Below are 25,236 nucleotides of genomic sequence, written 5' to 3'. Positions count from 1 at the left end.
TAACGTTATTAATCCCTCGGGAGGTTTCCTTCGGGGTTTTCACACAGCTGAATAAACGTCAAACAGAAAACTGATTAAACAGAAGAGTTTACGTCAGTGCCCGGTTATATTTTAGATAGCAAGGAGCAGACAGCAGAGTTTCACTGCACCGAGGGAGCCTGTGACGTACTACCCGGCTTTCTTTAGACCGCGAAGGGCGGGTCCTCAGGTGGAAGCAGCCTCTGAATTTGGACACCCCCGCTGTTTCCGGGCCGGCCAATAATAACGGTGACATTTAACGTATTTTATCCGATAAATAAACCCTGAAAAATGTATTTACCCCCCCCCCCAACAGCCCTCTTGAATGTCTCCCTAGTATGGCCACAACACCTCACTCTTGGAGCACTTTTTTGCCACATGTATCGCAAACCACGTCTCAGCTGTTTGTGGAGGTAAAATACGTCCGCACATGACTCCGATTACGCTCAGCCATTGTTGTGAGTGCGCACGCCAAGGGGCTGCGAGACATTTATACAGCCGTATTTCACACATGACTATGAAAGGCGGAAGAGGAAGTAGTTCCTTTGTAGACAATCCGAATGTTATAGTTTCTTTACACTGTGTTCCTGTTAATGATAAACTACAAATTTACTCTAAATTACTAAAATATCGATATTTTAATGTGAGAATCGATTCTAGAACATAAATGATTGGTATCGGAGGAATCGATATTTCAGGATCGATCCGCACATCACTATTCTTTATGGCAGCGTGGTTGAATCAGTCGGAGGAGCTCTGGTGCCTCTGAAGTGTGGCCCCCCAGCAGACAACAGTAAAATAGACACACTTGTCACCACAGACTGGTAGAAAATCTCCTACATCTTGCTCCACACATTAAAGGATCTGAGCCTCCTTAGAAACTAAGATCTCAGGTTATTCAGAAGGATAACAGCCAACTGACAACTCTGGATTATATGTTGATAAATGTACAAATATGGAAATGTGAAGATGTAGAAATAAGTAAATAGTGGGATATTTGACTTTTAAAAGTATTTATGCAATGTAAAATCTGAGAAACTGAAGTTGTTTACATGATATTGTGTGTTTATGTTCAGTCTCACAGTTTAGTTTTGTGCACATCTGGTTGTTTTCAGTCACTCTGCTGGTAGATTCTAAATATCAGTAAATTACCAGGTTTAATCTGTTTGTTTTTATTAAAGTTTTTTTTGTTGATTTTCAGTCAAATTGTCACTGGGATGAAAAAAATGTGATTACCACTAACACGAGTAATAAAACCAGGAAAGCTTCAATTATCATTTTATATTTCTATAAGTCTGATGATGTTATTTTTTATGAACAGCTCCTCCTAAGCCCACTGTGACCCTGCAGCCATCCTTGACTCAGATATACAGAGGTACCACAGTCACTGTCAGATGTGAGATTCAGGGAGGTGAAGGAGCTCAGTGGACGTATGAATGGAGACGAGTCCGGGTAAAAATACATGAAACATCCAATGAATACAGAATCAACAGAGTTACTGAGTCTGATGGTGGAGGATACAGCTGCCGGGGCAGAAGAAGCTCTTCCTGGACAGAGTGGAGTAATAGCACGCCATTGAGAGTAATAAGTAAGTTGGACATATTTCACACATTTTAATTTATACTGCACAATGTTTCATCAACTCAACCAAACACTTTATCTTTCAACAGCACTGTAGGTTTATGTTGTTGGTTAGTATCAAAAGCAGTTTAAAATATTTTTTATCGTCATTATTAAATATTTAATAATCGCTCTGAAAAATATTTTCTTAGTTTGATAGAAGAATTCACTCAAAACGTAATAATCCCAGTCTGTCCCATCTTGACCTCATGGCTGCACATGTGGAGTTTATCACTGCAGATCAGTTACTTCCTTTGTTTTTAGCATTTTTACATTCATTCCTCGACGTTTCAGGTTTGGCTACAATATAACCTCATTTTATTAGAGACTGTTCTGCTACATTACAGGTTCCACTTAGATTCTTTCATGTAATTGTTGTTCATGGAATCAATTAATTTTTTTAAATAAATGAAAAATAAAGGTTGTGATGAGGTCATCATGTGAAACTGGTACAGTTCAGTTCATGGAAAATCTGTAAAAGCCACAAGAACCTGTTTGTTATACAATAACTACAAGTGTGACACACTCCAATGTCCCAAATCAGCAACTGCACCAGTTTCACATGATGACCTCATCACAACTTTTAGAAAACGTTTCTCACACGATAATTTCTTCCAGTCTTCTTAATCTGCTGTCAATTTATGAAAAATAATCTGTAACTTTTGGAATCTGAACAAAAGATGATAACTGTGCAAAGTAAATACTGCACACTTTGTAAAAAATGTTGCGTTACAGTTTGAAATTGTTATGATGTGACTTTGTTTTAAAGTTTAAACTGTTTGTCTGTGAATCATTTGTTTAGCAGTGACTCTACTCTTATGTTATAAACAGCAGAGTTTTCATGTCTCTCTTCTCCTAACTGGATCATTCTTATGTGAACAGTTCCCATTAAGCCCACTGTGACCCTGCAGCCATCCTGGACTCAGATATACAGCGGTGATACAGTCACTGTCAGATGTGAGATTCAGGGAGGTGAAGGAGCTCAGTGGACGTATGAATGGAGACAAGGCCAGTCAAACATACCTGAAACATCCAGTGAATACAGAACCACAGTTACTGAGTCTGACAGAGGAGGATACAGCTGCCGGGGCAGAAGGGACTATTTGTTAACAGAGTGGAGTGATATCATCAGACTGACTGTATTATGTAAGTTGATCACATGACAGGACATTTTAATGTTAATTTATTTTACACATTTCATACAAAAGTACAACAAAATATCAACAAAAGTAAACAAAGTTTTAATGGAGTTATAAACAGTAATCACTCAAAAGAAAAATGTATTCAGTAAATCTGATGAAAATGAAATATAAACTGTAATGATCCCAGTTTCTTCACCTCAGTTGTTGCACATGTGGAGTTTTCATCACTGCAGCTCAGTGTCATGATGCAGTTCTTTTGTTTTAGCATTTAGCAAGTTTCGATTTGACTACAATTTGGCCTCATTTTAGGAGAGACTGCTCTGCTACATTAGCCTTTCTCTAACTGCTGGTATGTTTACTCATAGCAGTATTTTTTTTTTTTTACTTTATTTATCTTTACATTTTCCAAATTAAACATCTTGAATTTAGGGCAAAATAAGAATTTAATTTTACTCTGAATGAAGATTATTTTCTGTAAAACTGAACTCAGATAAATGTTTTTACAAAGGTTTTGTGTAGTTTTGACTTTGTTGCTACATGAAGACTTTGTTTTTCACCATTTATGAACTAATAATCACTTTATGAGAGCAGAGCAGCCTCCAGCTTTGAATCCATTGCTGGAAGTTTAACAGCATTGTTAGCAAACAAGAGCTAACTGACGACTCATGGATTATATGTTCATAAATGTCTACATATGTAAATATGAAGATGTAGAAATACGTAAATTGTTAAATATAAAGATCATTAAATTACCTGGTTTAATTTATTTATTTAAAAAAAAAACTTTTGATTTTCAAGCCAAATATCAGTCTGCTAATGATATATATTTTTTTTGAACAGCTCCTCCTAAGCCCACTGTGACCCTGCAGCCATCCGGGACTCAGATATACAGCGGTGTGATATACAGCGGTGAGACAGTCACTGTCAGATGTGAGATTCAGGGAGGTGAAGGAGCTCAGTGGACGTATGAATGGAGAGCAGACAAGTTAAACACACCTCCAACATCCAGAGAATACACAATCAGCAGAGCTACTGAGTCTGACAGTGGAGGATACAGCTGCCGGGGTAAAAGAAGTTCCTCCTGGACAAAGTGGAGTGATGTCACCAAATTAACTGTATTATGTAAGTGGGACATATTCAGTAGGTTTGATGAAAAATGAAATACAAACGTAATGATCCCAGTTTCTTCACCTCAGTTATTGCACATGTGGAGTTTTCATCACTGCAGCTCAGTGTCATGATGCAGATCTTTTGTTTTAGCATTTAGCAAGTTTCGATTTGACTACAATTTGGCCTCATTTTAGGAGAGACTGCTCTGCTACGTTAGCCTTTCTCTAACTGCTGGTATGTTTACTCATAGCAGCAGTTTTGTTTTTTACTTTATTTATCTTTAATTTGCCAAATTAAACATAATGAATTTGGGGCAAAATAAGAATGTAATTTTTTTCCAGTCTAGTTTCGGTCAATATTTGACTATAAAAATTGTTTATGCAATGTAAAATCTGAGAAACTGAAGTTGTTTACATGATATTGTGTGTTTATGCGTTGATGTTCAGTCTCACAGTTTAGATTTGTGCACACCTGGTTGTTTTCAGTCACTTTGCTGGTAGATTCTAAATATCAGCAAATTACCAGGTTTAATATGTTTGTTTTTATTAAAGTTTTTAATGTTGATTTTCAGTCAAATTGACACTGCGATGAAAAAAAATTTGATTACCACGAACAAGAGCAATAAAACCAAGACAGCTTTAATGATCATTTCATATTTCTATAAGTCTGATGATGTTATATTTTTTATTTGAACAGCTCCTCCTAAGCCCACTGTGACCCTGCAGCCGTTCTGGACTCAGATATACAGCGGTACCACAGTCACTGTCAGATGTGAGATTCAGGGAGGTGAAGGAGCTCAGTGGATGTATGAATGGAGACGAGGCCAAGTAAACTTACAACATACATCCAGTGAATTCAGAATCAGCAGAGTTACTGAGTCTGATGTTGGAGGATACAGCTGCCGGTCCACAAGAAGCTCTTCCTGGACAGAGTGGAGTAATAGCACGCCATTGACAGTAATAAGTAAGTTGGACATATTTCACACATTTTAATTTATACTGCACAATGTTTCATCAACTCAACCAAACACTTTATCTTTCAACAGCACTGTAGGTTTATTTTGTTGTTTCGGATAAAAAGCAGTTTAAAATATCTTTTAGTGTCATTATAAAGATATTTAATAATCACTCAGTGAAACATCTGGAAAATATTTTGTTAGTTTGATGGAAGATTTCAGTCCAAATGTAATAATTCCAGTCTGTCCCGTCTTGACCTCATGGCTGCACATGTGGAGTTTATCACTGCAGATCAGTTACTTCCTTTGTTTTTAGCATTTTTACATTAATTCCTCGACATTTCAGGTTTGGCTACAATATAACCTCATTTTATTAGAGACTGTTCTGCTACATTACAGGTTCCACTTAGATTCTTTCCTGTAATTGTTGTTAATGGCATTCAGTTATTTTAATTAATGAAAAATAAAGGTGTTCATGAGTGTCATAATATCTTTAATGATACGACAGCTAGAAGAACCTCCAGTGTAGAACAGATGCATTAGTGGAATGTTGTTTTACAGTTTGAAATTGTTATGATGTGACTTTGTTTTAAAGTTTAAACTGTTTGTCTGTGAATCAGCTGTTTTGCAGTCACTCTCCTCTTATGTTATAAAAAGCCATGTTTTTATGTTTCTCTTCTTCTAACTGGATCATTCTTATGTGAACAGCTCCCACTAAGCCCACTGTGACCCTGCAGCCATCCTGGACTCAGATATACAGCAGTGTGATATACAGCAGTGTGATATACAGCGGTGAGACAGTCACTGTCAGATGTGAGATTCAGGGAGGTGAAGGAGCTCAGTGGACGTATGAATGGAGACGAGGCCAGAAAAACATACCTGAAACATCCAGTGAATACACAATCACAGTTACTGAATCTGATGGTGAAGGATACAGCTGCCGGGGCAGAAGGGACTATTTGTTAACAGAGTGGAGTGACATCATCAGACTGACTGTATTAAGTAAGTTTCATCCACATCATCTGCTATCAAAATAAGTGAAATCACTTGTTTTGCAGCTTTGTAGCGGTTTCTTTTGTGCTGTTAAGTAAAATATTTTTCTTTTATTCTGATAACAAAAAACTGTAAAAAGCAGCTTTTTATTCACAGTGAAGAGAACAAAACATATCAGAGTAACCTCTCTGCTGTGCAGCTCTAATACATGAAGTGCAGAACAAATGCTGAACCTGTTTCAGCTGCTCCAACACATCCACTAAGAACAACAGTAACATCCAATATTTTCTCTTCTGCATTTGTCTTATTTTTATTTTTTACCTGTTTCACCAACATATGATGCAGTTACTTCAGTTGTTTTTAACATGTTACCTCTTTTAAATGAATCTTAGAGGCTTTAGTTAAAGAGTCTGCTCTCATCAGAAACACACACTGCATCTTTTTCACTTAATGAACTCTGAACTGCAGACAACAATATGGCCTCATTTTATAGAGATTGACAGACCACGTGACTTTCACGCATTGCTTTGTGGGTACCCGTGGCAACAAAATCAAAACACTGCATCAAGCACTAGTATTTCCAGCACCGGTAATCATTAATTCTGCGGTTTTAATCCCTACTTGCATTTTATTTGCCCCAAAAACAGTTATGTACAAAACGACGGACAACACGGCAGGTCCGTACAAAGACAGACTTGACGAAAAGGCAAAAAAAAAAAGGACGAGGAAAAAATCAAAGGAGTAAAAGGGTCAGACCCATACGAGCATACAGAGTGGAGTAAGGACGTTAGCGTGCTGCCCAACTTTCATCACGCACATTTTATTATTATATGGTCCTAAGTTTTAGTGCATACACTCACAGGATGTTTATTAACTTCAGATCCGTGCAACAAGCCCAGGTCCAGTTTACTTTGGTGATTTGGACTATTCCATTTCACAGCTGTTGTTAAATTATTTTCCTCTATCTCCTGTACAGGCAAACGCAAACTATTTGTCGTTTCAGGTTGTAGTATTACACAACATTTTCGGATCTGATAGAAAAAAAATGAGTTTTTCGTAATTCATTCAATTTATTGTCTTTATTTATAACTGGCATTATTGTTTCATTCTATTATAGAATCTTACAAGAAAGATGCAAAATTGTATTCCATCATGCTTTATTAGCTGCTTCGCTGACAAACAAATCAACAATGCAAAAAAAAAAAAACACAACATACTGGAAAACAGTTATTCATCACTTGATTGCTTCAATACAACCCTTGGGCACATATATGCGGGACGTTTCGTGGCTGTTTTGATATCGCTCTCTCTCTTAACCGATCAAATCTCGCTGTGGTAGCAGCTTTAAACTCGGTATGACCAGGTTGATAGAGGGTGCCCAGTCTGGATCGCATTCCTGCATTTTGTAGGTTGGTTTTCCTACAAAACACAACAAACATTGGCCCGCAAAGCCACAGTGAACAAAGCAGCATAGTGCAACGAATTCAATTCAAATCAATAAAAGACTTATTTGTAACCTACATCAACAATTATGTTATGATAAATTACAACAGAAGACCTACCTTTGTGGAAATGCTTGGAGCAGACTAACATGTGAGCTGAAGTGTTCCTGGACGTTATATTTGGTCTTCGAATGGCTGCAATCCAGGCCATCTGTCGCCTCTTTGTTGCATCGGAAACATGGCTTGAACAATTTCTCTTCCACGACGTAATCCGATAAAAAAACTATCTCTTTACTAGGGGTGCAACGATATTCGTATTGATATTGAACCGTTCGATACAGTGCTTTCGGTTCGGTACGCATATGTATCGAACAATACAACATTTGTAATTTATTTTATCAACTTTCCTTCTGACGATGCTGTCTGTGTTGAGCGCTCAGTGAATCTGTGTTCGACTACTCCGCCTAGGCTGCACTGTCGAACCTGAAAGCACTAGTGGGAACACAACGAATATGACTGCACATTTACGCTGACATCATCCTAGTGCAAAGACAAAAACAACAAGCATGCATGCTACAAACTTTACCCGAGTCATTTAGACAGCCGTTAGCACAGGATTCTCCTTATGGGGACCTGATATGTTTAATATGCTGCTGAGAATATAGCCCAGAAGAAGCGTATAGTATAGCTTTTATTTTGGAAAGAGACATTTCTCTGTAATAAACTCTCTTTTCCAAAGATGAGTGATTCCTCAATCAGATACAGGGCTTGCAATATCGCTAGCCCGACGTCCTGGGGCTAGCGATTTTTCCAGTCGGGCTACCAAAATCTATCTCTGCCCTGCCCGTCGGGCTATTGTAGGAAGGAAAAATATATGTCAATGCTTTTGCATTCTTTCGGAAATGTAGCTGGGTAATTATGTCATTGGCATCGGTGAGCCACTGTCAATATGTGACATATTGAAATCACGTTTGAATTTGCGCTTGTTTTTTTGCTTTCACTTTGCAATCGTGCGAACTGTGTATAGAGAGTGACAGCACTGATTGGTGAGTGATGATAATTTGTGCACCAATTCCTCTGACATCGTCTTATTAATCGTTAGCTTACTACGCAAACATGACAAGTGAAATCTCCCGCAGCTTAAACATGTGAGAGGTTGATCGCGCAGAGAATCGCTGAGCTTATGTGAGTGTGTGTGTAAAAGCAGCAGGATATATATTTTAGTTCTGCTGAGCCAAATAAGACAGGTCAGGGTGAAGAAGTGACAGCCAAAGAAAAGCTTACCGCAAAACGGAAAAGTTATTACAAATCAGACTATAAGGCAAAAAGAAAGTGCAGCTTTATGGTTTCATGGACAAAAGAATTTCTGTGGCTGCAATATGACGAGCTAAATAACCAGGGCTGCACATAAGTGGTCCGCAGGTGCGCATTCGCTGTCAAAATAAAAAACACGCACAAGGGTTAGGGTTAAATTTAAAAACTGTACTTTTGAGTTAAAATATATATTTATAATTTTAATAAATGACAAATTAAAAAGGCATGAACATTTGTTTTTGTATCGAAAAAATATCGAACCGTGACACCAAAGTATCGAACCGAACCGAACCGTGAATTTTGTGTATCGTTGCACCCCTACTCTTTACCCGTCGGCTTCTCGTGGCTGTCATGCGTCACTATACGGCTAAGCTACTCACCCAGAGAAGAACGGCTGCTGCTGCCATCATCATCCGTCATCATTTCTGCTACCCTGGCAGGGCTAGGGGCCAGGACTCTCCTCTTCGGGTTCTTGGGGGATGTTGCTAGCTCCGGGTCAGATAACAGGCACCACACCCGCAGTAGATGTGCTGCTCGGTGTGAGGTCTTGCAGCAAGCTATCAAATACGGTGCATTTCTTGGCTTTTAAAAAAACGCTATGCTTTGCCAGGTGTTTCATCAGATTCGAGGTGTTACCTCCTTTGCACAGTATCACAGTATCAGCTTAAAGCACTTGTTGCAGGCTGCTGAGTTTGCATATTTTGCTGTGAAGTACAGCCAGACTTTTGACTGCTTTGCCTTGGGCATTTTTAATCTGTAGCTCTGCTCTAAAAGAACATACGTACCTGGGCCCGCCTTCTATCTTTGGAAAGGAAAAATGATTGGCTAGAGTCCAAAGTGTATGACATCTCACGAATAAAAAGCACCAAAATAAAGCACCGAAATGTGCGCTGCTTTTCGGTCTGATTACTACTGTTTATGTCAGAACCGATACCGGTACCCATCCCTAGTCCTTAGATGGCACCGCTCGGTCCTTGTAGCAGATTTCTACCAAAAAGATCTGCTGCAGGCTGTTTTTTTTTCTTTAAAAAACAGCCTGCACACAAATCTGCGGAGCAATCACTTCTCTTGTAATAAAGCACATATTTCTACCGACTAATCTTCCCTGTATCCCATTTGTACAAATTTTAAAAAGTAAAATCAAATTCCTCGAAGTGTCTTTACATATCATACATCTATACAGTTCTTACTGGCCAATAACAATGTTATACATTTTAGTGCAAATCAAGTGAACCATGAAAAGTGTCTCATACAAGCGCATTAGCCCAGGGAGCACATGTGGGTATGCTAGCATACTTCTCACAGGGCTAACACAGCTAAGAAATCCTTAACAGCTTCTGCAATCACATTTCCAACAAAACATCATATCCTGACCGATTTTATAACTTTGAAACCGGACTGTGTATCACAATTCAATTTGCATAATTCGAGACTCACCAGGATATTCTTCACACAATACATTAACTCTGTAGCTCAACAGGATTGAAAGTTCCACAACAGCTTTGTGCATCTACAAAACAAAATCACTGCTCAAAACAAAGTTTCATGGAGCTCTTTTACCCATTAAACACAGTGCAATATACAGAGAGATGTACCTTGCTCCAGACAATATGGAGCACATATAATGCACAGCGTAGCGCTGCGGTGCATTCAAGGTACATAGGAAAACTTAAACTTAACAAAAAGTAAAACTTAAAAAAAATACCATTTACAATAAAAATAACCATGGGTTTCATAGACATTTACAGATAACTAGGACCAGAGTCTTTGTTCACACCAGCAGTTTATACCTAGCTGCCCTAAAATAACAGACCACAGATCAGGGTGAACTTTGAACTTGTTTTTGGGAAACAGAAGGCATGGAAATATACAAACAGTTTCCAGTTTACATTAATTTATGCATCCAAAAACCAGAGTAAAATAAATAAAAGTAAAACAATAATATAAATAAATGTCTCTCTCTCTGTCCAGTTCAAGTTAGTTTGACTCTTATATGTGTTAACTACAAGTTAACCTGTGTTAGCGCCTTCAGGGTTAACCAGCTTTCTTTCAGCTGCTCTTCAAACTCTGATCAATATGAGCCGACTCAGTTTACTCACTAGACCTGCAGAGTGGCTGTTTAGGAATAATCAGTAACACAGTGAGTTACCAGTACAACACCAACACAACGAATGGAATTACAACACTGAAAGCACAAAATCAGCTGTCCACAGATTTACAGAGAAACCTTTCACAGTCACAGTCTGGTGTGGAATCAGTTCTTGGATTAAATCCTCTGTGTGTCGCAGTAACAGAGTTTATGGTGGAGTCGTGTCACAGTTTAGAAGTGTGAGTCAGTTTCTCTGGAATATGAGTTGATCCAGCAGGAATCCAGGGGTTTTGTTAAGGTCTTAAGGTCGGGGGTTCTAATCCACTGAACGGCTACCCTGAGCTACCCCTGAGCAAGGTACCATCCCTACACACTGCTCCCCGGGCGCCCAGTGGCTGCTAACTGCTTCACTGAGTGAATGGGTTAAATGCAGAGAGGAGTTTCCCCATGGGGATCAATAAAGTATACATTATTATTAGGAACAGAAGATTTCAGTGGAAGTTCAGATCTCCTAGAGGTGGATCATTAAGGTTCAGCAGTATCAGGTTTCAACGCCAAGATCTGCACTCGGCTAATTAACCTGGCCTGTTGTGCAACATAAACACTGAGGTCTTATTCCAGCATTCCTAACAGTTCAGCTGGAAATCACATCCAAACTGCTCCCTGTAATGGCAGCGTGCTTATTAATGTGGCCTAAAGACATCTGTGCACATTGACAGGAAATGTCAGCTTCCACAGCAAAAGAATATAAAACAACCTTACTAGGTCTCATCTTAGCTATCAGAGGCTTCCACATCAGATTTAGTAAAGAACACAAGAACATAGCATGCTAACTGACACCAAAGAAAACCAACTGTGACTCACCAAATCCTCATTCAAACTCCATCAAACAGATTTTATCCACCAGGACTGAAGTTGGACACCATCACTGTGAAAGACTGGAAGTAAAAATGCATCTGTTTATAACTTGCTCTGCTGTTGAATCTCTTCCCCTCACTCAGGTTTCTCCTGCTTGCTGTCATATTTTCTTTAAGCTGTTTGAACACTTTGTAAAATGTGTTTCTGTTCATATAGACTGAGATTATTATTCTTTGTATGAACTGAGCTCACTGTTCAGAGACTGTACTACACGTTCACTGAGAGAAAATCTTTGTTGAACAGATAAACCCCGTCCTGTCCTCACTGTGTCTCCATCATGGCTGAGTCCTGGAGCCTCAGTAACTCTGAACTGTGAGGTTGAACATCCGTCTGCAGGATGGAGCTTCTACTGGTATAAAGCTGTTCCTGATCTGAAAACATTCAACTATAAATCCTCCAGTTATGAGCTGCTACCTGATGGCAGTGGGACTGCACAGGACTCCTACATCATTCATGGACAGACACACACAGCAGGATATGTGTGCAGAGCTGGAAGAGGAGACCCAGAGTATCACACTGATCACAGTCAACCAAAGTTTGTCTGGTCTGCAGGTCAGTTTGTTTCTCTCTGTCCTTTCAATGAGCTCATGTTAGGTCATCATTTTTATTCAACAACATTTAGACCGTTAAAATCTCATCTCCATGACAACCATTTATGCCTGTGTACATTAAAACTCCCCAAAAGAAGAACTGAATATTTTCCTTTCTCTCTGTGATCAAACCAAACTGAATTTCTTACTTTCCTTTTCTTATTTTTCAGTTTTTATTTAATGAGATAACATGAAAAACAAAAGACATCTATGAGATTTTAAATGTTTTGATATTTAAACTCATGTTTCTGTTTGTACTGATTATTTTTACTTAGTGCACAGACAGGATTTACACAGTTAAGACTCTTTGTTTAGTGCTCAGGTAGGTGTTCAGATAAAAAAGTCAAATATAGTTAATAAAGAAACAAAGATGTCAGCAGGCAGGTTAACAGCTCTGACAAATACAAGAGAAACACTGACTACAGATGGACGCTAGAAGAAGACGTCACAAATAACAGCTGCTGTTATTGTTCATTTAAAATATACTTCAAAGGTTTTTAGTTTTGGTCCTGCTGCTGCAAAATATCTCACTGTAGAAGGAATCTGTGAAACAGACAATATCACAGAATTATGACAGAAACATTACAGCAAATGACTGAAGTGTGTTCAGAGTGATCTGTATCAGGTGGATGATGCTGAGAGTGATGACTCAAAGCTCATGATGTCACATGACGTGTACCAAGCTCTACATGAGCTGCCAGCAGATAAAGCATGTGGGTTAGATCATCTTAAACATGTCAGTATTCGGCTCCTTTGTTTTCCATTGATTTGACTGTCTGTGTGATTCAGGGCTTGTTGTCAGACTCAGTGTTGTCTCACCAAACAAACACTTTATCATATTGAACTATTAAATTTGATTTTCAAAACAAAAGCTTCAAACAAACAAATATTTTCACTGTGATATTTTGAATCCTAACATCTGTGAGCTTTGTCTCTTCACTGCATGTTGTTTCCAGATGTTCATTCAGCAGCGTCTCTCACAGTGAGTCCTGACAGAGTGCAACACTTCACCTCTGACTCTGTCTCACTGACCTGTGAGGGAAACTTCACTGAGTGGAGAGTGAGGAAGTTCTCTGAGGACGGCCGACTCTCTGACTGTAGGAGAATGACTGGATCCACATGTGACATCCACACATCAAAGTCAGATACTGGAGTGTACTGGTGTGAGTCTGGATCGGGAGAGTTCAGCAGTGCAGTCAACATCACTGTACAGAGTATGTTATTATACATTTACTTCTTGGATCTGAATCATTTAGACGTCACATGAACATTTGTCTCAGCTTTGCTGTATGTGAAGTAATTCTATGTGGCAAAAAAAAAAAATTCTGACAATTTTAGACAGAAAAGCATCAAAATATTCTAATTTGTTGGTCTCATTTCATTCTATTTTTTCATAATTACATTTGTAAAAATTTGCAGACAGTAATTTTATATGATCTGTGTCAGAATAAAACTCTACAAAGCTCAACATCTCGGTCATCAGATTAAATGAACTTTTATTGTCTCCATTCAGAAAAATTCAGGCAAACACGTGATGCAAAATAAGACAAACATACAAATGTTTACAATTTCAAGTATAACCATTAAATTATGTCACTGTTAATAATTTGACTCCTGCAGGGAGGATGAAGGGAGCATCCCAACTATATTTCCAGTCCTCTTAATCAAATTTTGAATTTGGGATCTGAGCTTGACAGAAAGTTTGTAGTGATATCACGAATAGCAGATTCAACAATCGCCATATAAAATAGTAATATGATGCATTTATTTACTCCATGGACCCTCAGCCTTCGAAAAATGCAAATGGTGACTACACGAATGATCCACATGATGAACCTTAAATGTTGTCACTTGTTCAAACTTCTATCCAGTCATTAAAACCAGGCTAAGATCTCCAAAAGGAAAAGTTTGTAAGAACTTTTATAAAACTATTATGTAATATATTGTCAGGTTTAATATCGGTGAGTTTCAGGTCTCAAGTGTGGGACTCAGGTGAAAAAAGCAGAGGATGTAATCAGTGGAATTTTCTTTATTCACACAAAGGATAATTCATTTAACACAACAGATTGCAAACTTCGACTCAGTCAACAAGAACAAAACATAAATGAACCTAAACTTAATGAGTGAGTCCTACAAAAACATCTTAACTGAGGTGAGAGAGACAGGCCAGAGGAGCGGACATAACAGCGTGAGGGCGACAGATCTGTGGGAGAGGAGAGAGCAGTTAGGGCAGGAAATCTGAGGGAATGTGACAAGACAGAGAGTGTTCATAAAGTGACTGCAACTATGCCTTATTTGAGTCCAGACTAGGTGGGAGTAAAGGATAACGCAGAGGCCCAAGGAAACTGCTGAACGATGGGCAGGCAGGCAAGTGAGGAAGAGGCTCCGAGGGGGCAGCAGTGGTGGTGAATAGGGGGGTAATGATCCAAGGTGGCAGGCGTCTGACTGGAGGTGAATGATGGCATGAAAATGAATCTTGAAGCAGGAAGAAACTGAAACAAGGGGAAAATCTGTTAGCATAAAAATCTTATTTTCCTAGAAAGGATCCCAGCAGACCTGCCTGGTTACCTCACTGACGAGCTGCAGTCATGTTAACTATCCATTAACATTTGGCTTACAGCCACCGAGGTCTTCAAGGTCAACTTTATGACTAAAAAAAATCCTTATGACACAGAAACTATGATTCTTACAAAGGTGTTGTCAACATATAGAAAGTAATGTATAAAGATTTAAAATATCATTTGTTTGACCTCTGACCTCACTTTTACATTTCTTATCGCCCTTTCTTGTCATGTTGAAAAAATCTGCCTTTGGACTTATTTTTGCTGAACTACAAACTTCTCACAGTACAAATAAAAAAAAAAATACACTGAAAATACAATACTGTTTTCTTTGAAAGTAAATGCTGTCAACAGAGTGAGCTGCCTTAGCAGAGATTTGTGCTCTCAGAGTTCTTCTTTTACACTTTATTAATAATTAATTATTATTTGTTGTTGCAGTAACTGTGTCAGGAGCTGACAGCTCTTCATCTCCTGTGTGGTTGATGGTTGGACTGGTTTGTGGAGTCTCTCTCATTATTATTCTCCTGCTCTTGTTGTATCGCTGCAGACAGTCCAAGTGTAAGAGCCTCTTCTTTTCATGCTGTATTAGAGAGTTTATTTACTACATACACTTTAATTATTCACACATATACATGTATTCTGATCTCATGACACTAAATATCAGTGGAACAATTTATACATGACAAACATGTGTAATAACATTTGTCTCTTTCACAGATTCCTGCTTCACCAGGTTGGTAAAATACTTTTTGTTATTATTTTAAACCAACATCAGTTACTTTTGAGTTTATTGTGTTTTTCCTGTTTTAGGTCGATCCAGTCTGAGAGTCACAGTCTGGGCTCCTCCACAAATCATGGAGTCAACCAGAATGAAACTCACGTGTACGACTCTCTTCAACATGGTCAGTATTTAAACTGATCTTGATTATCATTATTAATATTTACTTTTATTAAGCCTCCATTAACACAAACATTTATCAGGTTCAGTTTGTGTTCACAAGTTTTTTAAATAACATTTAAAGATCTTACAGTCCTGGTTTTGACTCACACAGTGTTTCTGTGTTTGCTCTGATCTTTAGTGTAACTGTAATAAAATGATTAATGTGAGCCTGGCTTGTTTTTTCTTTAGGTACTGCTGACGTCTATGAATCAGTCACACAAGTGACAAACAACAGAAATGGTACAGTATATGTGCTGAAAATCACAGAGCAGTTAGACATGAAACTTGTTTTTGATTGAATGAAACTAATTTCATGTGATATGTTTTTACAAACCTGTAAATAAAATATGAACATTTCACTATTAGATAGTTTTACAGAGATTATTTACTACATTCACTTTAAATATTCAAACATTCATTCTGATCTGATGACACAAAATCTCAGTGAAACAATTAAACATAATAATTGTAATTGAAAGAATCTGAACAGTCTGATGAAGAAGACCAGCTCTGTTCTGGGACGTCCTCATGACCCAGTGGAGGCAGTCAGTGACAGGATGGTGGCTCAGCTGTCACCCCTGTTAGATAACACCTCCCACCCCACGCAGGTCACTCTGACAGCACTGAGCAGCTCCTGCAGTGACAGGCTGCTGCACCCACAGTGTGAAGGAGAGATTTAGGAGATCTTTCCTTCCAGCTGCTGTCAGACTCTACAACATTCATCATCATGTGAAAGCACACATGCACACACTGGTGTCTGTAAATATCTCAGTGTGCAATACTCTATACCTGCTGCTACTAACATCAATCGACTGCACGATGAAATGCTGCCATTTGCAGCTGGTACAACAGAATTGAAATTCTCTACTTTTTGTGGTGTGCATTATTATTCATACTTTGTGATATATTATATTATTTAGTTTAGTCAGTTACTGTTCTTACTGTCTTTTAGCCACTGTGACCACTTAGTTTCCTCTGAGATTAATAAAGTATTCTTATCTTATCTTACAGATTCCTGCTTCACCAGGTTGGTAAAATACTTTTTATTATTATTTTAAACAAACATCAGTTACTTTTGAGTTTATTGTTGTCAGGTCTGCCGTGGCAGATGAGTGGAGGCTGAGAATTAGGACCTAAGATGCAGGCAGCTGAGATGCAAATGAGTTTTATTCATAAAGAGGTGAAACAAACAGAAACAGCAAAGGCAAAATGGTGATGCAGGGAGACACTGGGGACGACACAGAATGATGCAGGGAAAGAACACAGACGAACCAGCAACAAACACACGAGGACACACACTATAAATCCATACAGAGGGAAACGTGGAATAGCAAACAGGAGGCAGACACAGCTGAACCAAATTGAACTGACGAGACAGGGAAAAACATAAAGTGAACACACTAACAGAAGACATGGATCTTCACAATAAAACAGGAAATGCACAGAGACACAGTACAGACACTAAACAGAGGGAACACAGAAACCAAACTCTAGGAACTAAAAAGTCTAAACCCCAGTACACAATCAGAACAAACACAATATCATAATAATGAAAAACACAAACCGTTGGGTCAAAAGACCGAGGACCATGACAATTGTGTTTATTTCCTGTTTTAGGTCGATCCAGTGTGAGAGTCACAGTCCGGGCTCCTCCACAAATCATGGAGTCAACCAGGATGAAACTCATGTGTACGGCTCTCTTCAACATGGTCAGTATTTAAACCGATCTTTATCATCATTATTTATATTGACTTTTAGTGGGGAAAGGCTAATTGATCAATCTAAATTGCCCATAGGTGTGAATGTGGGAGTGAATGTGAGCACGAATGGTTGTCTGTCCCTGTGTGTGAGCCCTGCGACAGACTGGCAGATAAGCAGAAGCGAATGGATGGATACTGACTTTTATTAAACCTCCATTAACACGAACATTTATCAGGTTCAGTTTGTGTTCAGCAGTTTTTTAAATAACATTTAAAGATCTTACAGTCCTGGTTTTGACTCACACAGTGTTTCTGTGTTTGCTCTGATCTTTAGTGTAACTGTAATAAAATGATTAATGTGAGCCTGGCTTGTTTTTCTTTAGGTACTGCTGACGTCTATGAATCAGTCACACAAGTGAAAAACAGAAATGGTACAGTATATGTGCTGAAAAGCACAGAACAATTAGAGATTAAACTTATTTTTAATTTAATGAATCTAATTTCATGTTATATGTTTTAACAATCCTGTAAATAAAAATATGAACATTTCAGGTTCAGATGAATACGATGACATCACCTCCTCTCTTATTGAGTTTAAAGATCTTAGAACTAAGAGTGAGTACACCAAAGTTAATTTTATAAAAAGAAAACCTGGTTTGGAAAGTTTTTTTAATTAGTATGAAATTCATTTTGGGTGGACTTATTAATATAAGTTAGGTCTGGTGGCATTTTTCTCATGTTAGGAAACAGACATTTATTCAAATTTATTATTTTGTTCTTTTCACCTTTTTAAATCTGTGTATTTAGTGAGATGGGAAAACAGTTAAACACCAAACAAATGAAGAATAAAAACATTTATTCATCATTCTTTGTAAGCTACACATTTGCTGTGCAAGCCAAAGTAATCTATTACTGGCATTATTAGCATGACAACACATTACAGTGATATCAAAGTGCCACTGCACTAAGAACCAATTATTAGTCTGAACCAAAGCTAAGTGGATAATAAAGCTGTATTTTACTCTGATCACTTCCTTCAACATTAAACTCGTCACTTGGATATTTCTGATCAAACTGAACAAAGCATGAGCTTAAGTATTCATACCTGTTGAACTTCTACACATTTTGACACCTTTTTTAAACTGAGATTTTCTGTGATAGACCAACACAACGTAGCACATAATTGTGAAGTGGTATGAAAATGATACATGGTTTTAAAAAGTAAAAATCTGAAAGGTGTGGCGTGCATTTGTTTTCAGCCACCTGTACTCTGATATCCCTCATTAAAATCCAGTGCATTCATTTACCTTCAGAAGTCACCTATTTAGCTGCTCTGTGGAGGCCTCAGTGGTTTGTTAGAGAACATTAGTGAACAAACAGCATCATGAAGACCAAGGAACTCACCAGACAGGTCAGGGATAAAGTTGGAGATAAGTTTAAAGCAGGGTTAGATAATAAAAAAATATCCCAAGCTTTGAACATCTCAAGGAGTATTGTTCAATCCATCATCCAAAAATGGAAAAAGCATGCTACAACTGCAAACCAGGGTGATCTCTAAAACCTTCAGGACACCAGCCGACCCCTGGTTTAGATCAAAGAATAGTCTTGTGTTAGAATGGCTCAGTCAAAGTCCAGACCTAAATCCCACTGAGCATCTGTGGCAAGACTTGAAAAATTGCTGTTCACAGTCTGGCTGAGCTTGAGCCATTTTGCAACAAATAATTGGCAAACATTTCAGTCTGTAGATGTGCAAAGCTGGTAAAGACAAACCCCGAAAGACTTGCAGCTGTAAATGCAGCGAGCAGTGTCTCTACAAAGTATTGACGAAGGTGGGTTGAAAACAAATGCATGCCACACTTTTCAGAGTTTTATTTGCTTAAAATTTTGAAAACCATGTATCATTTTCATACCACTTCACAGTTCTGCACTATTTGTGTTGGTCTATCCCCGTAAAAACATTTAAGTTGGCGTTTGTAAGGTGACAAAATGTATAAACGTTCAAAGGGTATGATACTTTTTCAAGTCACTGTCAGTTTGATTTAGTCGAGTAACAGCATCACCGTACAAAACACACCATTGTTTCAAGTATCCCAGGTGAGGTCTTAATGATTTTTTACTGATACAGAAGAAGATAGAGAAGTGTTTCAGCTTCACATGTTTTGCAAAAAAAAAAAAATCATCTTTACAACACAGAACAAATTACAAATGATAAGTTATGTGTCTGAGGCCAGATGTTTACATGAAAGTAAAACCAGATGATTTCCTCGTCCACACAGATACAGAGTCTGTCTCCGCCTTCTAAACAAATCCAATAAGGTACAGTAACATTACACACCTGCAAAGACTCAAACACAAAACAGAACTTCACGTTGCATCAAGGGGAGACAATGCTTTTATAATAAACCTTATTGTTCTCCAACACAGGTGGGACAGACACAGGGGCAGCCAGTGACCCCTCACACACGTCCTTATGCTGATATCCAGGCAGGTTCTCAGTGTTTGTAGCTGCTGATTTATGCAGCAAACATTTCCACAGTCCTCTGCAGCAGATTATAGAAACACTTCTTCTCTCAGCTCACGACAGAAGATCTACAGCTGGGACACTGTTAAGTGGTTCTACGTGAAAAATAGTTAAATATTTACTCAAACATGTTCTTGTATGTAAAACAGGTTCAAATGCATGAAATTACATTTGTCCTTTATAGTGGACGTTAAAAAACACCACATGTATGAACGATAATTTACATCTTAGAGCCCTGCTCTCAAACACTGACTCAGATGTAACTGTCTGTGAAACTGGATTTAAGAAATAAGAACTTAAAGTTCACAAAACATGTCAAACAGACTCTCCTTCATGAAGTCCTCGTTCATAAAGTGCTTCACAGACCTGAACATTACAGCTAACAGCTGGATTTTCCTGTGTCAGTGCAGCTAACCAAACAGCGCAGAACCTCTTACTGCTAAAGAGACAGACGGTGAAAGCAGACAGTATGTCCTCCGTTTTAACATAAAACTCATTGTTGCAGCTGACAGCAGCACAACAGTGACCCCATTAAACTGATGTTTAGTTTAAGTGTCCTTATTTTCACTGAGTTATTGGTTCTGCTATTAGTTACTTAACATAAACTGATGTGAGTCTTTTGACTGAAACAAACCGACCTGGTGATGTGATGCTCTGTACTGACAGAAGATGGCGCTGAACATCTTTTTATAACTCTAAGCACTTATTTCTTAAATTAAGCTTCACAGTCAGAGTTACATCTGTGTCAGTTTTTGAGAGCTGGCCTCCATGATGTACATCAGCATTTATACATGTAGTGTTTCATGTCCCCTTTAATGCTGAACACCTGATGTGACATTTCCACACTTTAATTCTGCTCAGTACCTGATTGTTTTACATGTTTTCCATCCTCCATCTTCCAGTTTTTGTGATTTGGTTCATGTAAACATTTCTGATGGTTTTATTTTCATGAAAATATTTTAATTTGCACTTAAGTTTGAACTCTTAGAGATTACACTCACTTTGTTTTCACAGACTTGTGATCATGACACAAAACTACAGACAGAAGTGGATAAAATCTCAGTGTTACTGGTTTTAGAAATGCTTTACGATAATAAAAAAAGACATCATTTAGAGTCAAAATATCATAAATGGTAACAAATATAACTGTTATCTTTGGGTTAGTCACAGTCCAAATCATCATCTGCATCAATTAATGTCAGTGAGGCGTCCTGAAAGTCGTCACGACTCCTGTTCAGTGACCGTCTCTGAGAATCACTCTCCTCTCCAATCAAATCACTTTTCTTCTGTTTATCCTCTGAGTTGCTCTTTGATGGTTATGAATCATCGCTCTTCTTTAAACTGTGAAGTCGTTGCTGTTCTTGGGAGACATTTCTCTTTTGTTCTGGTATCAAATTGCTTCGTGTTTGCTGAGCTTCACCATCTTTCTGTTCACCTGTCAAACTGTTGCTCATGTTTCCAGAGCAGCTTTTCTTCTGCTCAGACTGCATGTGTGCGTGTATGTGTTTCCAGCTATACCATACATAGACATGCGACCTTTCAATGACCTTAAACCGTGTGTATGAGGTATGCAGAAAAGCAGAAACAAGCACCTTGCTAAACTATAAAAACAGGAACTTGTAATAAGTCATGTCTCAAACAAACATTTAAAGGTGTGAAGTCTTGCACTTGAAAAGAAACAGAACATGGTGCTTTCCTAATGTAGTAATAGTAATAGTAATAGACTTGACAAATTTATAGATAAACACAAAATAATAACGGATAGTCAGTATGGTTTCAGATCAAATAGATCAACATCATTGGCATTAATGGAACTGATCGAAAATATCACCAACAATATAGATAAAAGACAATGTATAGTTAGTGTATTCATTGACCTAAAAAAAGCTTTTGACACAATTAATCATGACATATTACTTGATAAACTGGAGTACTACGGCATTAGAGGAGTGGTGTTAGAATGGGTAAAGAGTTATTTGAGAGACAGGCAGCAATTTGTGAAAATTGGGGAATATCAATCAGAGTGTATGGACATTGTTTGTGGAGTTCCGCAGGGGTCAGTATTGGGACCAAAGCTGTTTATCCTCTATATCAATGATATATGCAGAACATCAGATATACTACAGTTTATTCTATTTGCAGATGATACAAATATTTTTTGTGCTGGAGAGAACTTACATCAGCTTTTGGAAATTGTCACACAAGAAATGATTAAACTGAAAACATGGTTTGATAGAAATAAGCTATCATTAAATTTGGAAAAAACTACATTTATGTTATTCGGAAATTGTAAAAAAGATGCAGGAGCAAAATTATTAGTAAACAATGTTGAAATAGAGCAAGTTTCGGATACAAAATTTCTGGGTGTGATAATAGATAACAAAATCTGCTGGAAACCTCACATAAAGCATATACAAGCCAAACTGTCAAGAAGCATCTCCGTACTAAGTAAAGTTAAATATTTTTTGCCTTCCAAATCACTCCGGGTACTTTATTGTTCACTTATATTGCCATATTTGGAATACTGTGTGGAAATTTGGGGAAACACATATAAAACTGCACTTCAACCAATATGTAAAATTCAAAAAAAAGCAATCAGGATGATTAATAAAGCAGGATTTAGAGACCATACTAACATCATGTTTTTGAAATTAAAAATACTGAAGTTTATGGATCTTATAAAATATAAAACTGCAAAAATTATGTACAAGGCCAGATACAATATGTTACCAGGAAATATACAGAGGATGTTCTATGACAGAGAAGGAGACTATGAATTGAGGGGGAAATTGAATCTAAGGATTCTTAAAGCACGGTCAAAGGTTAAAACCTTTTGTGTCACTATTTATGGGGTAAAACTGTGGAATAGTTTTACGATAGATCTACAGCAATGCTCAGGAATTGGTAAGTTCATGAAAATACTTCGAAAACTGATTTTGGAAGAATATGATACCGATAAAGATGATCACCCATTGTATGTATAAAAATACCAAATTATATCAATCACGGTAGCCAAGTTTATATAGGTTCTCCTCGTGTATCGTGTGGAGTATGTGATGATGGGAATTAGGTGAATTATGTGGGATCAATAAGATGTTGAGCAGGGGTAGGAATTAATAAGTATGTTCATACTTCTTCCTACTCCTTTTCAGACCAAACATTGTTACATTATGTCAGACGATTTTGTTTTATTTCATTATATATTTTTTGTTTATCTGAACACATACGTGTGTGTGTGTGTGTATATCTACATATATATTCGTATCTGTAAATGAAAATATATGTAGTGTGTATATATTGTTTTTTGTTTTATATGTCTGAAACAAATAAAGATACAATACAACAATACAATACAATAATGTATAACATAGCTCATCTCTGGACTAAGCTGCACTCTAAATAAAGAAAGCACATTTTGTCAGCACAGACACAGATAAAGGAAATAGTAGAAGGTTGAAAATAAATCCTCTGACTGTCTGGCTTCTTCTTCATAATTATAGCCATATTAGGACACATAAAGGCGATGATTATATATTTATATATTTTAGCACAAATGACAATATAAAAAATATCAATGCCAACAGAATCTGCCTCTGTTTAGTTTTTCTGTTCATTTGTCCAGACTGACACTTCTTTTGCTCTAAGAAATAAGAACACAATGATCGGGACGGTGTAAGCTACAACCCTATAATCACTTTCTGTCACCGACATCTCAGCTAAACCTGTGTAGAGTCATCCAATAATAACAACTGGGGTTGCCACGATTCGTTGACTAGTCACGATCAGGTCAGCTAGTGTTCAACACAAAAACAAGAAGAAGCCGTCTCCAGTATCATTGATGTGTCCAAATTCAGGGGCTGCATCCTTTGCAGGCTGCATTTGTAGGTCGATAACGTTACAGCAACGCAACGAAGACTGTCCAACCTCGAAGACTCCTCCAAATGTGTCCTTTTCCCTAGATTGGAAGGATGGGTCGGGTGTATTCTTTGTGGCCCAACCTAACCCAGAATTCATAGCGCGGCCAATTCTAGTTTCCAACAATGGCGGCAGCTACTTTGTTTTAATATTACTCTTTCTTGGTCACAAAATAAATGTTTAAGATATTTTCAGTCGAGAATGTAGCTGTGTAAACTTCAAATATCTGCTCGATTTATCAGGACATTACATATTTGCAAAAGTCCAAAAGTGCTGCGATCTGCCCTCATTCATGTTGTGTGTTCTGTCTGCCTGTGTAAGTTTATTTTGTATTTTACTTCAGCCAGTTTTCTGTTTTGTCGTCCAGCATTAAAGCTGTATTTAAGTTCACCTTTTGCTTCCATCTGTGTGCATTTTGGGTGCCACCGGAAGTAGCATATGCTAAGGTGCACATAGTCTTTTCGCATTACCTCAGTAAGACCATGTGAAAATTAAAACAAATCATCCTGGGTGAACTTAGACACATTTGTTCCCCTTTTGTTAAGACAGAAAAACGCAGCACACAAAAATACTGCAAAAGGACGGTCGCCTTATATACATGGTGTATAAACTCAACATGCACATTTCACTTAAAAATTAAGATGTGAACAAATCAACTTGTTAGAGATATTCTTCTCCTGTTGAAACCCCCCCCCCCCCCCCCAAATAAAATAAAATAAATAAATACGCCTTATCAGATATTGATGCTTCTTTCCTGTGTGATAGAAAATAGGAGACTGATGTTTGTTTGTTTTTTAAGTTAATTCCCAATAAAACTAACTGTTTTGTTGCTAACTACATTGCTGTCTGTATTATTGCTGAAGTCCTAAATGATCACCTTTAAAGTGTTTGTGCTGATAACATCATGTACAGTCAGACAGGCATGGAGAACAGCACTGACTGGGAGGCTTTGAACAGATCACATGGTTCAATTCAACATATGAGACTTTAAGAATGCACAAGCATCTACTTAAAATCTACTTAATTTATCATCTATGATATTATTATGTACAATTCCAATGTACTTTGTTCATCTCCCTTAAATAAACAGGCACTCTTAAAGTATGAAATATTCATGTACAAATACACATGTGTACTGTCTCAGTGGCTGATTGTGCCCCACAGGCCTCAGTGTGAGCTTAAAGACATTTATAATGTTTAAGTAGTTTAATGTGTCGGTGCTGACGATAAACACATTTTGAATGAAAGCCGGGGAACTTTGGTAGCACAGAAACAAGTGGCTATTCTTTGTGAGTATATGGATCAGTCATATTACCATTATTTCACCCAAAGGCACCAAGTTAATACTTAAAAAAGCTGCAGCAATACACACAAATATAAACAGTACTTGGTGACAACTTTGCTTTTA

At 37.7% G+C, this 25,236-nt stretch overlaps 2 protein-coding genes and 1 long non-coding RNA gene across 3 annotated transcripts in view; 2 read left to right on the top strand and 1 right to left on the bottom strand.

Annotated features, from left to right (window-relative positions):
• Positions 1–25,236, top strand: part of LOC309703223 (basement membrane-specific heparan sulfate proteoglycan core protein-like) — a 176,628-nt gene that overhangs the window by 81,267 nt on the left and 70,125 nt on the right. The window contains exons 8-12 of the mRNA XM_082527940.1: positions 1,340–1,606; positions 2,521–2,784; positions 3,621–3,902; positions 4,587–4,853; positions 5,554–5,847. Coding sequence (XP_082384066.1) covers positions 1,340–1,606; positions 2,521–2,784; positions 3,621–3,902; positions 4,587–4,853; positions 5,554–5,847 — 1,374 coding nt within the window. The remainder of the gene's footprint in view (positions 1–1,339; positions 1,607–2,520; positions 2,785–3,620; positions 3,903–4,586; positions 4,854–5,553; positions 5,848–25,236) is intronic.
• LOC309703260 lies at positions 5,858–10,597 on the bottom strand. The gene is made up of 3 exons (XR_014275836.1): positions 8,975–10,597; positions 7,401–7,574; positions 5,858–7,257 (listed from the first exon to the last, which is right to left on the bottom strand). It is a non-coding gene; the product is annotated as an uncharacterized lncRNA (long non-coding RNA).
• Positions 13,157–23,251, top strand: LOC309703249 (uncharacterized protein). Its single transcript, XM_082527985.1, has 11 exons — positions 13,157–13,405; positions 15,191–15,310; positions 15,470–15,485; positions 15,563–15,654; positions 15,882–15,932; positions 16,704–16,719; positions 17,310–17,401; positions 17,776–17,823; positions 17,945–18,007; positions 19,669–19,708; positions 19,817–23,251. The coding sequence occupies exons 1-10, from the start codon at positions 13,297–13,299 to the stop codon at positions 19,692–19,694; spliced, it is 633 nt and encodes a 210-aa protein (XP_082384111.1). The 5' UTR covers positions 13,157–13,296; the 3' UTR covers positions 19,695–19,708; positions 19,817–23,251.

Source organism: Aulonocara stuartgranti (genome assembly GCF_965226115.1).
Source record: "Aulonocara stuartgranti genome assembly, chromosome: 3".
In the NCBI taxonomy this organism is placed as follows: domain Eukaryota; kingdom Metazoa; phylum Chordata; class Actinopteri; order Cichliformes; family Cichlidae; genus Aulonocara; species Aulonocara stuartgranti.
Note: the sequence above shows the minus strand (reverse complement) of the source record. Positions and strands in the feature narration are given on the sequence as shown.

What these genes read in the sequence shown, in the direction of transcription:
- LOC309703249 (XM_082527985.1), top strand. Translation starts at nt 13,297, where the DNA reads ATGACTGGATCCACATGTGACATCCACACATCAAAGTCAGATACTGGA. An exon ending in AGTCAACATCACTGTACAGA is followed by an intron (nt 13,406 to 15,190) that starts GTATGTTATTAT and finishes TTGTTGTTGCAG; the next exon opens with TAACTGTGTCAGGAGCTGAC. An exon ending in ACAAGTGAAAAACAGAAATG is followed by an intron (nt 17,824 to 17,944) that starts GTACAGTATATG and finishes TGAACATTTCAG; the next exon opens with GTTCAGATGAATACGATGAC.